Raw genomic sequence first — 20,325 nt, 5'->3', positions numbered from 1 at the left:
TAATAATAGTGTTGCTAAACAGGTAAATTTTTATTGTATATCGGGTGTACCAATCAATCTGTGTTTTTTTCTCAAAGTTCGCTCCACCCTGTGGAATATTCTAGCATTTATGAAATATTGAAATTAAAACCCAACTATAGCCTCAGGGTTTCTTAACATTCTGCTTTTAGATTTATTCGCTTATGTTGGATAATAAAAAAGTTAGGTACTTTAACAACTAGACATGTTCTTCATCAATACACGGTGTTTTTAAATAAGTCCGACAAACCTTAAGGGGTAATTCTGCATAAAAAATAAGGACAGTTGGCTTTATAAACGTATGTCCGCAAATGTTTCGTTTCCGAGATACGGGATGTTGAATTTTTTCCGACAAACTGACGATTTATTTATTGCTTTAGAACCAGTTGAGATTTGCAAATGAAATTTGGTAGGTTTTAAGAGATATTTATTGCGGATTTATTGACATAAAATTGAGAATTTTATATTCACCATTAGCGTGCATACGGGTAATATGATCGGTCATATTACACGTATGCACGCTAATGGTGAATATTAAATTCTTAATTGTATGTCAAACAATGTGCAATAACTACATCTTAAAACCCACCAAATTTCATTGGCATATCTCAACCGGTTTTAAAGCAATAAAATAAATCGTCATTTTGTAAGAAATAATTCAACATCCCGTATCTCGGAAACGAAACATTTGAGGACATACGTTTATAAAGCCAACTATCATTATTTTTATGCAGAATTATCCCTTAAAGTTTGTCGCACTTATTTAGAAACACCGTGTATTAATGAAAAACATGTCTAGTTGTTACAAGTACCAAACTTTTTTATTATCCAATATAAACGAATAAATCAAAAAAACAGAATGTTAAGAAAACCTGAGGCTATAGTTGGGTTTTATTTTCAGTATTTTATAAATGCTAGAATATTCCACAGGGTGATGTGAACTTTGAGAAAAAAACACAGTTTGATTGGTACACCCGGTATACAATGAAAATTTACCTGTTTAGCAACAGTATTATTACAGTGGTATTGCTAAAGAATCAGGCTATAACATGTTCAAAAAATCACTTAAATCGGCCAACAGGTTTAGGAAATATGAGACATCAAATATGATCAAATTTTTAAGTGGGCCGATTTCTACGCACGTAAGTTTATTTTGTCACACGTTTTTTCAAAATCTCTGGATTATTACGAACATGTTTTTATTATTTTACGAACATGTTTTTATTATTTTCATTTCCGCTATGAAAATCATAAAAACATGGCCTAATCTTGCATTTTTGTTATATTATAAAATTCGTAAATATCATAATTATGTCAAATAAAGCAAAGTGGTTGTGACAGCCTAAAATTTGAATAGTTAAACTGCAAATCAATTACGCAAAAAATTATATATCTCTTTAATAATATAAAACGTTATTATCATATAGTAATTTATACATATTAGCAAAAAATGAACTTCCCAAAGCGAAAGTCAAGGGCAGAATATTGTCAAAATAATAATCATTGAAAATCGTACACTAGTAATTGAATATTCAAAAAATATAGCGGAAGTTATTGGATTTTTGTACACATGTTGCGTGTCCATATAATATGTATCATATTACGACATTGTAGATTATCGTAGAGTTTAAATATCTAGGAGCAACAATCACACCAATAACAACAAAGTAGAACGACAAGTTGAAACGCGAATAATAACAGGAAACAGAGCTTTCTTTGAAATTTAACATCTAATAAGATCAACAATTTCATCACGATGTGAAAAAATCCAGATATACAAAACCATAATACGACCAGCAGGCACGTATGGAAGAGAAACATGGACACTGGCGAAAAAAGCAGGAAACGAAAATCTAGTTAGATATTATAAAGACCAATAGACTAAGATGGGCAGGAGATGTGACACGCAATACCAACAATCGCCTCATAACAATGTGTTTTGGAAAAGATCAAATAGGAGAAGTTATATAGGACGGCCCAGACAAAGGTGGAAAGATGCACTCAAAGAGGATCTAAAGAAAATTGAAGTAACGCTATTGATATAATGATAAGAGTATCGTACAGGCTATTTACCATCTCTTTACGTGCATCTAGTAAAACCTTTTGTGTCTAATTCTTTTCTAGTTATAGCCGTATATAGATTGCCAATACTTTCCAATATTCTTAGAATAACCATAAGAAGTCAAATAATAAAAAATATTCAACCCTTGTAGGGAAGCAAAATAATTGTGGCTCTACAACAAAGTCAAAAGAAGGTTAAAATGGTGTTGAACTACAGGCACATTGAATCGGTAAAAATCACAGACAGATATTTAAATTTAAATGACTTGTTGTATAGTTGTCAAACTGTCACGATCAATCAAAAACCTAAGGAATTTAATCAACCAATCTGTAGGGGGCTGTCTGGGAAAGGTCATAAGTCCAAAGAGGATTGAGAGCAGTCTCAAAAAAATAGGTAGGTAAAGTATGACTTCTCCTATAACGATACAAAAGAATACTAATCGAGCCGATATACTGCTGAATTGATAGAGTAAGTTTGAGTAGGAAGCGCAAAAAAAATCGGGTGATACGTGTAAATGTGAGATAAATAAAATATTCAGAAGGAAAACAAAAGGCAGAAGACAAACAAGGCACAATTACATAAGAGAAATAAAAGAAAACAAAATTAGCAGATACAATGAATAGAGGAGTAAGCTGGTAATATATTTATTCTTTCAAGAATGCTAGTAGCTGCAAAAAATATAATTTTAACCCGGAAAATATCAACCAAAATACTTCGGACCATACATTTAGAGGTAAGGTGAAGAAAGAAGGAGAATATCCTGGCTTCATAACTTTCGAAAATGGTTTAATTTAGCCACTACCGGAGTTTTTCGCCAGCAGTCAACATAGTCAAAATAGTGTCCAAATGTGTCAATGTTAGTGTCCAAAATCCGTAACGAATAGGCAGCATAAGAAGAAAAAGAAAAGCTGACAAAATCTATAAAATAGATAATCAGTTTCTGATTAAATATAATGAATTTTTAATTACGTCTTTCTCTTTACCAAACCTGTATTTATTTTTACTCTATATTCGAATTACTTAGCATATTATTAAAAATACGTATTCAAAATAAAAATTATGTAATATTAATCTTCTTAAAAATCAAAAACGGACAAAAAATTTCGTGTATTTCCCAAATATTACTTTATGTTGCAATTCCCAAAACTTTTAATTATTCTACAAATTTCCAAAAAAAAAACTGGTCACATTAAGATCAATACCGCGTGTTCCTAGAACCTAGAAGAACATTTACGAAAGGTCATATTCAAGCTATTTGGTTGTTTGTAATAAATATAAAATTACGATTTATTGTTTATTAATTTATTATTGTTAATTTTAACTCATAAAATTGTGTAATGTCTGTGTTTGTTTTATGCGCTTTCGGATTTTTGTAATCTTTTAGTGATCTCATCTGTAAAAACCTGAAAAATTATATTTGACAGGACAGTGTCTAGAATATATATTTTAACGAATGATTACTTTTATTTTTATTTCATTATTCTTCTTCATTTGCTATGTCATTTCAGAAAGTTAGTTACCATCGTAGCTATCTTAATTTTATTCACTGCCACCCTAATAATAATTTTTTCCTTGCATAATATTTTGTAGCAACCTTTATTTAGCACCTCTCATTCATTACTTGTCCGAAATGCTCCAATTTTCTCTTCTTGATACTTTTTATAATCTCAGTGGTCTTGCTGAGACGTTCTAGTATTGTGGACCTTCGAATCTTCTCCAGCAAAGAAACTTTTAATATTGTTCTATAATCTATAGCAGGGGTGGCCAAGCTCCTCGACAGTCCGAGCCATTTTTCAAAATTTGAAATTTTTCGAGAGCCGCAATTAAACAATTATTTAAAAAGTGTAAAATAGCTATTAAATTTTTCTCTCAGTGTTTGGATTTCACGAATATTAAAGTGAAATAAAGTGGTTCGCATCGTTGTTTCAAATATGCACACAATTCTACAATCAGCCTTTACTAATTCAGGATACTTCAATTCTTCTGCACCCTTCCATCTTTTTCTGGGCCGGCCTATTGATCTTCTACAGTCTCTCAAAAAAAAAAGTCTTTAACACTCTGTTTCCCTCTGATATTACCACATATGACCTGCTTATCTTATCTTCTTCTTCTATCTATAAAACATCTCATGATGTTTTTAGTATCATACACAGTCACCAATTCAACTTTGCGGCGCCTTCTCCACTCTTCTTTCAATTCATCCCTTTGAGAGCCAAATATCATTCTGAGAACTTTCCTTTCCAACACTCAGCAGCTAATTTATTTCCCGCTGATGTAGAGTCCATGCTTTATTTTCATATGTAACAATTTGGGCGAATACTTGGCATGCACAGTCTTAATTTAGATTTTTTTAGCAGCTTAGATCTTAATAATGATGATAGGCGGTATAATGCTCTATTCCACGCAGCTATCTAGCTATCCTTGCTGAGACCTCTTTATGTGGTTGTCATCTGTAATACCGCTCCTAGATATTTAAACTCTTTTACTTCTTTGAAGTTGTGATCAATAATAGTTATGTTCTGCCTAACTCTTGGTCTTGAACTACTAGTCACAGACTACCTGTTTCTTCCCTGAGTTGTGAAAACACCTGTCTCATGTCTGTTGTAGAATGAGCGACTGCACCTACATAGATCATCAGCAAAGGACAACAATAGTTTTGATCCTTGATTCGCAAATCAGTCCGCTCAGATGATATTTTACTTATTGCATATTCTAAGGCCAACTTGACTAGCAACGGTGATAAGGGATCTCCTTGTGTAAGTCCTGATGTTACACAGTCTTTTATATTTGTTGTCAGTAATTTAAGACATGTTGAAACACAAATATTAAAATTAATTCAGGTACATTTATTGAGAGCCACAAATAATCCTTCAAAGAGCCATATGTGGCTCGCGAGCCACAGTTTGGCCACCCCTGATCTATAGCATTACATTTCGAAAGCTTCAAGACTATTTATATCGATTTAATTGACACTCATGGGGCCTGATTCTAATTCAAATTTCGACTGAAAACAAGTCGCTTTCAATATGGCGACGTTGAAATGCGGCTGTGTGAGCCTTGTGGATTTTAGTTGAACTAACGAAATGACGTCACAAAATAGCGACTCTCAAAAAGTGGTTGTATAATTTCGAGTCGAAATTATTGTGACACGACACGGACGTCGGACATGAATGAATGGCCGAAAGCGAGGTTAGGTTTAATTTAGGAGATGCGTTTTGTTTGTTTCTTGCAAGGAAAACTAAATCAAAAGGTATTAATATGGCTGGGTTTTATGGAAATTGGCTGGTTTTGGAGGAATTAGATAGAATAGTATTAAATTAGAAATATAATAAATATAATAATTATTGAGAATTTCCACAATGTGAATTATCAACTCAATGAAAGATGTAAGGTAATAATCTGGGAAAATTAGTATAAAGCAAGGAAAATATGTACCAGCTATTTTATTGCTGAACTTACTGGAATCAAATCTTAAGATTTCATATATTGGCAATATAGCTATGCAAAGTCCGCAGAAAGTGTGCTATTTGGTTTATAAACAAATTAGCGCACCGAAATCTTTTTTTCAATTAGCTCTGTAACTCAGAAGATTTTAACGTTAAACCAAAAACACTTACATAAAAATTCAATGTTATTTAATTCTGCACATAGATATTTTTTTCCGATTTCAGTCGGCGGAAATTTTCCTCGGAAAATTCGGGGTTTCCAAACAAAATCTTTAATTTTCAACTAAAATTAGTAAAAAACCAAAAATAGAAATTATTTTTCAATAATTAAATAACTTGGTGACATAAATCTTTTTTGTTATGAGTGTCTTGAAGATATGAGAATTTGTATGTACAAAGAGGACCGGAATAAAAAGGTAATGGTGCAAAGATTGAAATCCTGTTGTTTAGAACTCTGTCGCAAATGGTGATCAAATTTGACCGGTCATACCTGGAACCACTCCTCGCAATTCAATTTTTTTTTCTTCGAACAGGGCACAGAAGCTGTGCCCTTTTCAACAGCTTTAACTTAATTTAATTAATTCTAATATTTTCTGAGGGGTTCTATTTGTTTATAAGCCAAAAATTGTTTCTTTATAACATTCCTGAGACCGCTCAAATAGTATATCCACTATAACTAGTATAGTCCAATTTCAATTCTGTAAAGTACGTTGAATAGGTATATTAGTGCTTTTATATAGGTACGAAAATCATAGTTAATCTGGTGTATAATCTTTCTAGTTATTATTTCGACCGAAATTTTTTAATTAACATTTTAATTATTGCTAAACTATTGGTTAGATTGTCGCCCCTGCTTCCTGATATACAGTGCGGTGGAATAAGTGTTCCCCCCTGTTAACTTGTTTATTTCAAGAATATAAGCAAAACGCTCGGACAGTTCGATTTTTAAACTAATCATAGTATATTATAGCATCAACGTTTCGAACTTTACGCGACCCCTCTTCAGGTGACAGACATAACTTTGATTTTTTTAAATGGGAAAGTACATCATGTGACACCTCATTTAAAAGCTTTTAAAATACTGATTACACAAATGTATAATATGTACTTTATTCCTATTTGAGAGCGTAGGCGCAAAATTTCGGTTGAAATATTTTAAAATGCATTTATTTTTTTCGAATTCTGGGAAATCGAATAAGTATTTTTGAAAAATTTAAACGCATAATGAAAGATTAGATTATTACGAAGGGCTGAAAGTCCCTTAGACTAAACAAAAGTTTATTTTGAATGATATATTTGAAATTAAATAATAGACTAAATTTTCTCTTTTTTTCACCCCTGTGACATATTAAAATAAACATTATAGAAGTTCTTGGGGACTCTTTACTCTCGATAATACCGTTATATTTCATTCCGCGTTAAAATTTTTCAAAAATACTTATTAGTTTTCTCAGGATTCGAAAAAAAAATGAATGAATTTAAAAATAATTCGACCAAAATTTTGCGCCTACTCTCTCAAATAGGAGTGAAGTATTATACATTTTTGAAATCAGTATTTGAGAGCTTTTAAATGAGGTGTCACATGAAGTACTCTCCCATTTAAAAAAATCAAAGTTATTGCTGTCACCTGAAGAGGGATCGCGTAAAGTTCGAAACGTTGATGCTATAATATACTATGGTTAGTTTAAAAATCGACCTATCCAAGGGTTTTGCTTATATTCTTAAAATAAACAAGTTAACAGAGGGGTTAACACTTATTAGACCGCACTGTATAATCTACTATAAAAATCTTTCATGTCATCAATTTATTTAATTATTGATAAATAATTACTTCGCTAAAATTTTAATTGAAAATTGCAGATTTTTTTGGAAAAACTCGGATTTTCCGAATAAAATTTTTGTTGAAGGAAATCGGAAAAAAAGTAACTTTGTGCAGAACTAAATTACGGTGAATTTGTATTTGAGTGTTTTTGATTTGAAGAAAAAATCTTAAAAGTTGCAGAGAACGAATTAAAAAAAAAGAAAATTTAGGAGTGCTAATTTATGTATAAATAACTTTCTGCGGACTTGTCATACCCCATATTACTAATATATGCAATCTGAAGATTCGATTTTAGCAATAAAATAGCTGGTAAATAACTTTTCCCAAAAATGGCATTTTTTCTAATAATTTTCTCAGACTATCAACAAATGTTTCGCTGGTTGCGTAGCCAATAAATCCAATAAACTGGAGCGCCAACCCAAATTCTGAGCAGTGTCAACATGGTAACGTTAATATCCCCAGTTGTAACTAATATCGAAATGAATAAGAATCGCTACAAAGGATTTCCGACTAACAAGGTTAGTGAAATGTCTCCTCCAGAATAGACGCTTCTACGTAACGCTCCAGTCCAAGAACAGTCGGTGGAGGGACCAAAAAAATGGGCTACCACAGGGAAGTGTCCTCGCGCCGATTCTATACAACATATACACCAACGACCAACCCATACACCAACAAACAAGGCAATTTATTTACGCTGATGATACAGCGGTGGCAGCTCAGGGAAGAACCTTCAATGAAGTCAAAGTGAAACTGACAGATGCCCTGGGAGACTTAGCTCTATACTATGATAAAAACCATCTGAAACCCAATCCCACAAAAACCCAGGTATGTGCTTTCCACCTGAGAAACAAGCATGCCCGAAGGTCGCTGGAGGTGGAATGGCGTGGTCAGATGCTGGAACACAACAAGACGCCAAAATACCTTGGCGTTCGTCTGGATAGAACTCTGTCTTACCGATACCACTGTCAAGATGTCAAGAAGAAAGTAAGTGCGAGAAATAATATCATCCGCAAGCTAACTAATACAAAATGGGGAGCACAACCACACACTCTCCGCACTTCTGCCTTGGCATTATGTTTTTCGGCCGCGGAGTTTGGAGCACCAGTATGGGCAAACTCTGCTCACGCAAAGAACGTCGACGTGGCTCTAAATGAAACGGTCCGTATAATATCGGGTTGCCTGAAACCGATACCTATCGAAGAGGTATACCACATTGCTGTAATTGCTCCACCACCTATCAGGAGGAAGGTCACGTCAGAGGTAGAACGGAAAAAGCAGGAGACGGACCGAGGACACCCTTTATATGACCACCAAACTCAGCCAAGCAGACTAAGATCTCGGAAAAGCTTCCTGAAAACATCAAGATCCATCCCCGAAGCGCCAGAGACGCGCCGAATACACCTATGGCAAGCGTCAGCTACCGCGACACACTTTCCTCCCTCGGAGGAAATGGCTGCTGGACACAATTTACCGTATCCGACTTGGAAAGCGCTAAACAGACTAAGAACCGGCGATACCAGGAGGACGATGCCTGCGACTGTGTCGCGGTTCAGACCAGCCGGCATCTACTATCATGCACAGAGATGAGAGAGACCTGCACAGAACAAGACTTAATTATAGCAAATGACAGGGCCATCTATGTGGCCAACCATTGGAAATACAGAATTTAAAGTTGTTGGTGTTCCGGACACGGAAAGTAAGTAAGTAGAATCGCTATAAATTGCGACCATCACGGCGGACTCGAAATTAAATTGCGACGTCGAAATGAATTAGAATCAGGCCCCAGGACTCGACACCATGAAGTAAGACCGAGAACACGTAGCAGCGAAGTAGGCGGATCGATCCGCAATGCCAATTTTAGGTTTCTGTTACATAACACCTTGGACATCCTTCTAAAAGCGGCTCTGGCCTGCTCTATCCTAGATCTAATTTCGCCGTGAGTCTCTGCGTACAATTTAATTGATATCCAAGTTGATGTCCAATTGACAAATATGTACTTGGAGAGTGTACGAATTATCGTGATCTCTTTGACTCGGGTCATTTTTACCGACCACAAATGGAAAGCCAACGAAAAGCAACGTACAAATAATTGTACTAATAGTAGTAACTCACAGTAGACTAACTCACTCACACGACACGGCAAGAAGTAGTTATACGCAAGTAACGATTATTCGGCAAGTACACGAGCCGTTGGAGTCCGGCTCATCCCAAGCTATATATGCGATTGTACACAATATCTAAGGCTAACAATTTTTAATTTGTCATTTTTATAATTATGAATCTACAAATTGTTCAGTCACGTTCAATATATCTGCATATATCAGTCCATAATTCTTAGAATCTACCATAGCCGGTCCTGATCGAACTGCATCTCGTATCTCGTTGGATACGAGCTCCATGTGGGCGCACAAAGGTTGTAATTACCAAGGTCGCCCAGTTGCTGAAAGGACGTCAACCCTGTGATACTGGTTCTAAAGATCGTACTTATACATCGCGATTTTAAAAAACCAGCACTTTATACCAATTACAGACTTCCTATTTCTTGTGATGTAACATTTGTTGCACGTTTTGAAATGCACAGGTTCTTTTTAAGGTAGGTAATGTAACTAATGCAACAATCATGTTGGCTATTTTCTTTTTGGATTGATAGCAATATTCTCTGCATGAACAATAAATATAATGGAGTATTGTTTTTATATACCTACTGCGTGTAATTGCCTGTTATTAAATAGCAATTTGTGAAATATATGGTAAGAACAGTGCACGCGGTAATATGTTTGTCAATATATCTCTAACTGTTTAATAGATTAATTCTTCTTTTTCTTCTTCCTTCTTGTATGTAGGCTTTAAAGCTTGTTTCTTTTTCAATATTAGCCTCCTAAATTGTTTAAATTATCGCACCATCTTTTTCTTGGTCTGACAATACTTCTTCGTCCATTTGGTGACTCTATCTCGTGCTATTCGTACTATCATATCCTCTGCTATTCTACTAATGTGTTCGATCCACTCATGTTTCCGTTTTGTCACCCATCCATTTATGTCTTCTACATTGCATGCTCTCCTTATGTTTTCGCTTCTCTCCCTATCCAATATACTTTTCCCTGATATTCGTCAAGTATTTTCATCTCTGTTGTTTCTAGCAGTCGCCTCGTTTTAGAGGTCTTGTCCCCGCCGTGTAAGTCAATATAGGTCTAATTGCTGCTTTATAGATTCTTGCTTTTGTCACTTGTCTTAGAAGTTTGTTGTTCCAGATTGTGTCATTAAGAGGTCCCGCCGCTTTACTTGCTTTTACGCTTTGTTGTCGTACTTCTTCTTCAACATCTCCGTAACTAGTTATATCTATTCCCAGATATCTAAACCTTGCTTCCTAGCTTCCTGCTTTATTATTTTCCCATCAATTTCGAACACATACTTAAATTTAAACTTTACAGGAGAAAGTTTATTTTTCCCCTAAACTATGCACTTTTCGATTCACCTGGTAGATATACGTGCAGGGCTGATGCCTGCCAGGTCATGGTTTTTAGCCTTGGTGTGCTATGAATTATCACCAGACAAATTTCTAGCCTTACAGGAAGACCGTTAGTCGGAGGGTTCACTAGCTCTTAGACTATAACTAAATACAGCCAAAATCAAATCTTGGTACAAGAAGTGTGTCATAAGTTGGCAAAAATGTGGGATGGTAATGAATTAAGTACTCGTACTCGTAACGATCAGACAGAAGTACTTAACTGTACTTGAAACAAAACAAGACATTTATCTTTCTTTAAATGTAAATGTACTGTAGCACACCTTGTTTTGCAATTATCGAATGACGAGAGAAACTAAAAGAGTTAACGGAAAATTGTTTAAGATACTTATACTTTTGTAAAATAATATGTTACCGGTATATACGTACTTATTCGTATAAGGATACACGCAATTGAGGCCCATCCTCACTGTGTTTTGTAGCAAAAAGTCAAAAAACGTTAATACCAATGAAAAATATTGCTTGGTTAATTTTAATACATTTTTGTCTCTATCATTACCATCTATTTAAAGAGATTGTTTCTTTTAATAGTAATTTTGTAGTGAAATATATCTCTGCAAATCTTCATATAGCATTCGTGTTTTATCCATTGGTAAATAATGAACTTATTAGCGAAGATTTGTTTATTTTAGTTATTTTTAATCGTCTCTTTGTAAAAACAATGAAGTCGACTTTACTAAGTAACAAGATATTTACTCAACACACAAACTATACAATACATCTGATTGTGAAAGCAACAGTACCATGCCAATGACTTCTTCTTTCCATACCTTTTCAAGTAGTTTCTGAATTTTGTCTGCTAGCTGGTACCTTCCAATTTAATCATTTCCGCTGTTATGTGATCACTTCGTGGACTCTTGCTCATCTTTAAATTCCCGATAATATCTAGCATCTGGCTTATGATGGGTGGTTGTTCTTCCTGTGGTTGATTTTGTGCCTTCCCTGGTGGCTCTATTATTTCATCGTTATTCGTCCCATTCAAAAGCCCCTCAAAATATTCTTTCCAGAGCCCTAATACTTCCATTTTGCCCATAATTATTTCTCCATTTCTATTTATGTATATAATGCATAGTTTTTGACTTGTAACCTCGCTCCTCATTTTTTATCCCTTGGTGCAGGTTCATAATTTCTTTATTTTTATAGTTTTCCTCTATATTTCTCAACTTTAGTTCATAGTGCTTCCCTTTTTTCTCTCTAAGTATTCATTTAGTTCTATTTCTCTGCTCCATATAATTTCTTTTCGCGTCTTCTGTATTTTGAGTTAACTTCTTTAACCGCTGTCGAACCATCTTTTTTTATTTTTCTTTGGCTTGACATTGGTCTTTGTATTGACACTGTCCGCTACCTCGTTAATTGCATCTTTTATTTTCAGCCACATGCATTCTACGCTTCCGTCTTCTGCCGTGTGTTCTAGTATTTTTCTAGCATTCGTTCATTTTCTGTACGTAATTATTACTTGTTTGTTTTGGAAAACTCTCGTTTCCGTTTTCTTTGCCGGGTCATCCTTGTTGGTTCTCCTAGTACTGCATTCAATTTTAGTTTTTTGCAATGTCTTTTTATTCTTTCCAGCTGCTCCTTTTCTTTATTCCATTTCCATAATTCATTGTTTATTGTCAGTCTTTGGTATCCTATTTTTGTGTTATTTCCTTTGATTTTCTGTTCCGTAGCAATTCTTCTTATTTTCGCATGTATTTCCCTTTTGCCCTTCTTCAGATAATCATTTATGTATATTCTTTCTCTCAGTTGTTTTAGCTTCATCTTATTTTGAATTACTTTGGCATTTTCGGTCTTACAATCCATCTCTACCAAATATATTTTGTCTTTCAGCTTCCTTGCTTCATTAACTTTTACTTTTACTCGCATTTCCTTTTCTATTAATTTTTTTACCTCATTTCCTAGCAAGAGTGGTTGATCGGTGTCAATATGCAGTCTTTGAATCACAATATTTTTCCTTCTTCCCTCTCTTTCTAATTTTTATAATCTTTCGTAGGAGATCTTTAATTTATTTCGTAATTGATTAATATCTTGAAGCGACTTTTCATTAATAAGTTTCAGATCTACCATTTCCTTTCTATATTCTGTTTGCTCTTTTTTGGGTTTCTTGATATTTTCGGTTACCTGATTCATGTTTTCTCTACCGGTTCTGTATTTCGTTTGTATATCCTGCCAGGCCTCTCAGCATCTCCATCATTTGTGTTAGCATCCATTTATTCAGTACGCGAATTTACAGAAAGCTTAGCTCTAATTATTTAGAAGATGTCCAATGTCTGGGGCAAATTTTAAATTTTGTATTTAACATGATTTATACAATAATTGTTAGCAACTTATTGTTCATTTGTCTTGTACTGTATATTACTTTTGATTGTAACTAGTGTTGTAATACTTTATTGTAATTTTTGACATACCCTATGCATACATGTACAGTGCTAGTCAGAAGTCCGTACCCCCCTCGTTTTTTTTTTTTTGGACGGTTATACCTATAATAGTGAAATTTGGAGGGAAGAAAAAACAGACGTAAGCTCCTTAACTAGTCATGACAGGTGACGTAATTATGACAGATGACTTTACAGCGCCACTGTGACAGATAATTTTAAATGGCACCTTATGGCAAGTGGTACCTCGTTTGAAAGGTACCTATTCAAAATACCTATTCAGTCATACTAATTTTGTTTGAGTTTAAGCTAATTTTGATGAATAAATGAAATAAAAATATAAAATTGTAGTTTCGCATATAATTAATAAAAATTCAAAACTCCTTATATGATTACATACTTGTCAAAAAGGTTGACGTCGATGTAAAAACTACTAGAGAATTGAAAAACGTCAACTTTTTTGACAAAAAACCCATAGGCGGACATTTGAATTTTTATTAATTAAATGCGAAACTACAATATTATATTTATTTAATTTATTCACCAAAATCAAAATCAACTAAAACCCAACAAATTAGTATGACTGAATAGGTAGATATTTTGAATACCTTTCAATTGAGGTATCACTTGCCATAAGGTCCCATTTAAAAGTATCGGTCACAGTAGCTCTGTAACGTCATCTGTCACTATTACGTCACCTGTCATGACTAGTTAAGAAGCTTACGTCCGTTTATTTCCTTCCTCCAAATTTCACTATTATAGGTATAACCGTTCAAAAGATACGAGGGGGATACGAACTTTTGACTAGCACTCTATGTAACAAAGGGTCAATAAAAATATCTATCTATATCTAGCTGTCATCCTATCTACATTCTTTAATGACGGCACCACACTTCGCTATGTGCTATTTCTATTTGTTATGCACCTTATTTGGCCACAGACGTCGAAGTGTGGAGGATTCATTCGTCAATATTGGCTTTATTCGCACGCATAGTGCATACGCACGAATAGATAATCCGCCCAGTTGTCGGTTTTTGACACATTTCAAAGAACAAATATTTGTGGTGTGGTGCCGGCATTAAACACTAGTTGATTTTTATTGGCATTTGTGTGAATTTATTAAGTGTTAAAGCGCTAATCCCTAAATTATACGACATAATAGATATGTGTTGTTATAACTGTTTATACCTGGATTTAAGAAATATGGCCCATTTAAACAGGTTATGTCTTATTTAGCATGTTTAAAAACCAATTAACTACACAAACCAGATTAAAAAGCGCATCAAATAGTTAAATGCTTCGATCTTAATTTTTGTTAATCTGACCAGAAATAAACTTGGTTATTATAGCAATGATCTCGCAAAGTAAACAAGTCTCCTAACTGTTATTTTGCAATCAGATCAAACTAACAACCGGTTTATCTAATATTCTGCTTTATATTCAGAAAGTAACGTTATGAAATAATGAAAAAACGTGTAAGGTCTGGTTCTGTTTATTAAAATGACATTCGTTGTCAAGTGAACAACACCTTCATCTTTGTTTATTCGATTTATTTCTCAACGAAGTTAAACCTTAGAAATAATTCCGACGGAGCGTGAGGACGCGCGCTTTGCGAAATAGAAAAATGCGTGGCGTTTTTTCCCTGGATTGTCGGTAAAATGACAAGGAGAAAAATTATGGGAAATAGTAGAGAGTTATGGGATACCGGACAAATTCTTAAGAATGATGAAGTTGTTTTATGAAAACACCACAGCAAAAGTATTATACGACGGGAATTTCAGAACCAATCGACATTAACAGCGGTGTAAAGCAGGGTTGTATACTGTCTCCTACTCTGTTTATTATTGTCATGGACTGGCTTATGAGAAAAAGCAGTAACGGTAAAACTGGGATACACTGGAATACCTTTGAACAATTAGAAGATCTTGAGTACGCAGATGATGTATGCCTACTTTCAGCAAAGAGACAGAGCATGCAGAAAAAAAGTGATAAATTAGCCAAAGAAGGTAAAAAAGTGGGTATGGAGATAAACATGAGTAAAACTGAATTAATGAAGATTAACACGCCGAGAGAAATGGGCATACACATAGAAAACCAAGAGCTGAAATCAGTGGAGAGAGTTAATTACCTAAGAAGTATACTGAACACGACAGGAGGAGCAGAGGAGGATATCCAGACACGAATTGGCAAAGCACAGACAGCATATTATATGTTAAATAATATATGGAAATCTAATGTGATGAAACTGGACACCAAAGTAAAAATATTCAATAGCAATGTAAAGGCAGTACTATTATACGGATCACAAACTTGGAGAATAACAAAACACAACACTGGAAAGATTCAATCCTTCATCAATAAATGCTTACGAAAAATTCTAAGAATACTTTGGCCCAACAGAATTACAAACTCAGACTTATGGAAAAAAACGAAGCAAGAACCAATACATAAAGAAATAAGAAAAAGAAGATGGAAATGGGTGGGCCATACTCTGCGGAAACCAGACACAGACATAACAAAACAAGCATTGGAATTCCAACCTCCAGGAAAACGGAAACAGGGGAGGCCGATAAATACATGGAAGAAAACAATTATTAAAGAAGCAGAAAACGTCGGCCTAACCTGGAAAGAAGTTAGAGAAAAAGCACAAGATCGGCAAAAATGGAGAATGACAGTAGGTGCCCTATGTTCCAGTGGGAACGAAGAGGAAAAGTAAATATTTATTAATTTTACAGTAGTTTGAGGTACCAAATGTGCTCTCTTTCCTTTGCACTGTTATACATTTTATATCTCTCTTTGCCGACGTTTGAATTGGTAAACTGGTGAAGAGCGCTTCAACACGCGCTTCAACGCGCGCTTCAACGCGTCGTTGGTTCGAACTTTTACAATATGTTTTAAACATTTGGTCGTAACATTAAAAGATACACTTCTCAATAGTAATGAATTGGTAATGACAAAGATGATATAAATGGATTCACTTTTTTTAACAAATTCTTTATACAGGGTGAGTCACGAGAAACAGTACATACTCCTATCTCGTAAGGAGGCCCCTATGGGGAATAAAAAATGACCATTAAGTGTCTGCTCCCATTGTTTACTAATATACAGGGATACTTGTGAATTTTGACTGAAATTTCTTTTCGTCATAACTTTTGAACGGTAAGTTCGATCTGTTACATAATTTGCGTAGACATTGTACTACTACGGAAAAATGGCGGACAAAATGTAGAAACATAGTAACTGAGAAACCAATGGAAATATTGGGGAAAACCAAACCAGATAAAAAACGAATGGTGTGACAAGAAGAGCCAAGAAGTAACAGGTAACAAAAATAGAGAATACCTAAAGACAAATCAATCAGGACGCACAAGAAAGACGAGAAATACCGGATTCTCAGAAAAAAAATGAAAAAGTTTTATCTACATAGAAGAAAAAAGAGGCAATTTGAGAAAAAGTAGTTAGAAAGCATAGAAGGGCTAAGAAATCAAATCGAAAATCCAGATATCTACAGAAATCTAAACAAAATGAGCAAAGAGTTTAAGTCAAGAATAGGGAGCTGTACATAAGAATGGTGAGTGAAATATCCTAAATGATGCGGCCTCAATCTTGAACACATGGGTTGAATTTTTCGAAGCAAAATTTAATATTGAAGAACGAGGTAACGTCCTAGCAGATCAAAATGATTGAAATCTATTTAACCCAAACGAGAGATCACCTACCATTGAAGAAGTTGCTTAGGCCACTAAAAAGCGTAAAAATAATAAATCACCAGGAACTGATTAAATTTTCATTGAGCTCTACAAGAATGGTGGCGATGCCCTGCTGCAGATACTGCATAAACTTTTATGTCTTCTATGTCATCTGGCAAAAGGAGACCTGCTTACTGCTTACACAATGTTAGCAAATATTCTCTATGAAATGCTTACTTAAAGTTTACAGAGCGGGTATAAAAGAAAATGTTAGACCAGATTCACTTCAGAAAAATCAACAAGTGACCAGATGAATTCAATAAGACAGAGACATTCAATAAAACCAGAGATAAGGCGAAGAAAAGTATACTGACTACATGATTTGAAATGTGGGAGGGGGAGGGGCAACCCCCAGATTGGTCGTACCAACTCAGTAACGTACCAATCATCGTACTAACTTCAGGGGTTCATATACAACAACTTGGCTTAAGGTCATCATAATATGATCAAACGCATGGTTTACGATTTGTGTCGTATAAATAATAAAAGAGATGGACAAAGAAGGGTGGCGGCCAAGGGCAGACAAACAGGACAGAGAAGGGTGGAGACATCTTGAGGAGGCCTATGTCCGACAGTGGACAAATTTGGCTGTGTGATGATGATAAAATAATAAAAACGTTGTATTACACAAATAATTATTTTTCGAATCAAAATGTCAATTTTAAAAACACAAACTTCCAACGCTGGGAATCGAACCCGACTCGCCTGGGTGAAAGCCAGGAGCTAGGTATTTAAGGCCATGATGGATATAAGTCACAGAGATAAATATTTGACGTATAAGTTGTAGGGTTTTTCCATCTAGTTTCATATTTTATCTTTTTTTGCCTAAAAGCCCCGGTTTTGGGCCAGCTGACACATCATTTGTTAATAAGCTTTGGAACACCTAACTAAATAAAGAAAAAACATCAATGCTAAAATGCTCCGGTCAAATTTGACACTACCTCCCGGGCTATAAGTCCCCCATTCAATTATACAAACGCTGAATTCTTTTGAATTCAGCTAGCCCAAAGTGAAAGTATTCCTTTGTATCCGTTTGGATACAGGTGGCCTAAATGATCAAAGTTATTTGTATCTGTAGATGTAAATGATACAACCGGCGTTTAATGTGTTAAAAAATCGTGACAGCGTCCACACGAGCCCATAACGCACCTGTGATCTTTACCGATTTTCGACGGATCACCACAGACGTGTCTGTGCTACCACGGACGACCACTTCCCACGGTCCGTGGTGCGAGCTGGTCTGTGTCCGTCCGCGAAATTGCCGATCCTGGGAAGCCGTTGTTACTACGGACCAGCACAGATGCGTCTGTGCTACCACGGACGATACACTTCCCACGGTGCATGGTGCGAGCTGGTCCGTGTCCGTCCGCGATATTGCCGATCGTGGGAAGCCCCTATTAGAATTTTATAATATTTTATTGTTACATGTATTACATTATAGTAACATATTTTTATTGTTGCAGATCGAGGAGGGTGATCGCGGCCCATCAGAGATGACCGCGTCCCTCGGAGTAGGTGGCGACAGCGGCGGTGACAATGCCAGCCATGGCCATGACGGAACCAACAACCACAACGATGTCTACACAGTCTCAGTCACTGGAGCCTACGACAACAAAGCTTTCAAAGGAGACGCCAACAATGGAGAACCAAAGAAACCCCCACGAGAAATATCCGACGAAGAGGCCTTCCAGCAAGGCAAATTCAAAATGTCCACCAGGGAGAAATGGAGGATCCTCAAGAACGTTTCCGCTATATCGTGCGCCTTCATGATCCAGTTCACAGCTTTCCAAGGAACAGCAAATCTTCAAAGTAGTATTAATGCTAAAGACGGTCTCGGTACTGTTTCTCTCAGTGCAATATACGCGGCGCTTGTAGTTTCGTGCATTTTCGTGCCTACGTTCGCTATCAAAAAACTCACAGTTAAGTGGACTCTTTGTTTCTCGTTGTTGTGTTATGCTCCTTATATTGCCGCTCAGTTTTATCCTAGGTTTTACACTTTAATTCCTGCGGGAATACTCGTTGGTATTGGCGCGGCGCCTATGTGGGCGTCGAAGGCTACGTACCTCACTCAAGTTGCAGGAGTTTACGCGAAACTTACAGACCAAGCAGTCGACGGCATCATCGTGAGGTTCTTTGGGTTCTTCTTCTTGGCCTGGCAGACCGCAGAATTGTGGGGAAATCTTATATCTTCATTAGGTAAGTCACATTTTAAATTTAATTTTATTAGAATTATCATAGTTATAACGGAGTAAATTGTTGTCTATCTTGTGTATCTCTCTTCTACCATCCTGTTAACATGATATCTCTAAAATCACTTACGTGGTCTTAGGCAGCTTTTAGGCACCGCGATAAATCCGAGCAATTTATCGACATCGATCGAGTTGTTTTAATTTATCGTTGTGTGTAAACGGTACATCGCAGCGATTTATCGGAATTGGAGTTGGTATCGGATTGCATCAATTTATTGTAACGATCGAGTTGTTTCAGTCTATAATCAATCGCGGCAATATATCGCAGCGTCTAAACAGCTTTAAAAAATCAATAAATCGTAGCAATTTATCGTCAAAATAAATTACTTGTATTTATCGCGGCGTCTAAACGCCATTTTACCCATCTTACCCATCTTACCACATTGTTATTCTGTACTTCCAGTTATTCTTTTATATCTTGGATTTTATCCCTCAATATCTGCGAGTTATATAATATGGTCCTTGCAGGGACAATGTGACAAATGAATGGAGGAGCAGATACAATAATGAATTAGAGACTCTATTCGGACAGAGAACATCGTGAGATACAAAAAAGCCAATAGACTAAGATGGACAGGCTACGTGGTACGGAGTGTTGACGACAGGCTGATTGGCAGTGTGTTTTGGAAAGACCAGAGTATAGAAGACCGGCAGGACGACCTAGAAAAAGCTGGAAAGATGCAGTCAGAGAAGACCTGGAGAAGATGGAAGTGAGCTCATGGGAAATAGTAGCACAGAATCAGAACCAATGGAAGAAATTAGTAAACGCGGCAAAGACGCACTCTCTCTCTCTCTCTTGTCGTTTTCCCAATACTGAGGATCGTGTTTTCTTCCAATATTCCTAAAATATTTCTCCATTTGTCTCTATCTTCAGCTGCTCTAAGAGCTTCGCAGAACGAGTTTCCAGCTGAATGCTTTATTTGGTCAGACCATCTAGTTGGTGATTGTCCTCTTGATCTTCTCCCCAGAACGTTTTCAGAAACAATTAATCTCTCAAAACTGTCGTCACCTCTGCGAACCACGTGACCAAAGAATTGCAGAATTCGTTGCAGACATATTGTGGACAGCCTTTTTTTAATAT

The 20,325-nt window shown here is 35.7% G+C and overlaps 1 protein-coding gene across 5 annotated transcripts in view; it reads left to right on the top strand.

Annotated features, from left to right (window-relative positions):
- Positions 1-20,325, top strand: part of LOC126889985 (UNC93-like protein) — a 398,517-nt gene that overhangs the window by 289,582 nt on the left and 88,610 nt on the right. For all 5 annotated transcript variants that reach the window (XM_050658779.1, XM_050658774.1, XM_050658777.1 and 2 more), the window contains one exon: positions 18,459-19,191. In XM_050658779.1, the coding sequence (XP_050514736.1) occupies positions 18,489-19,191 (703 nt within the window). In that variant the 5' untranslated portion in view covers positions 18,459-18,488. The remainder of the gene's footprint in view (positions 1-18,458; positions 19,192-20,325) is intronic.

Source organism: Diabrotica virgifera, chromosome 8, assembly GCF_917563875.1.
Source record: "Diabrotica virgifera virgifera chromosome 8, PGI_DIABVI_V3a".
NCBI lineage: Eukaryota > Metazoa > Arthropoda > Insecta > Coleoptera > Chrysomelidae > Diabrotica > Diabrotica virgifera.
Note: the sequence above shows the minus strand (reverse complement) of the source record. Positions and strands in the feature narration are given on the sequence as shown.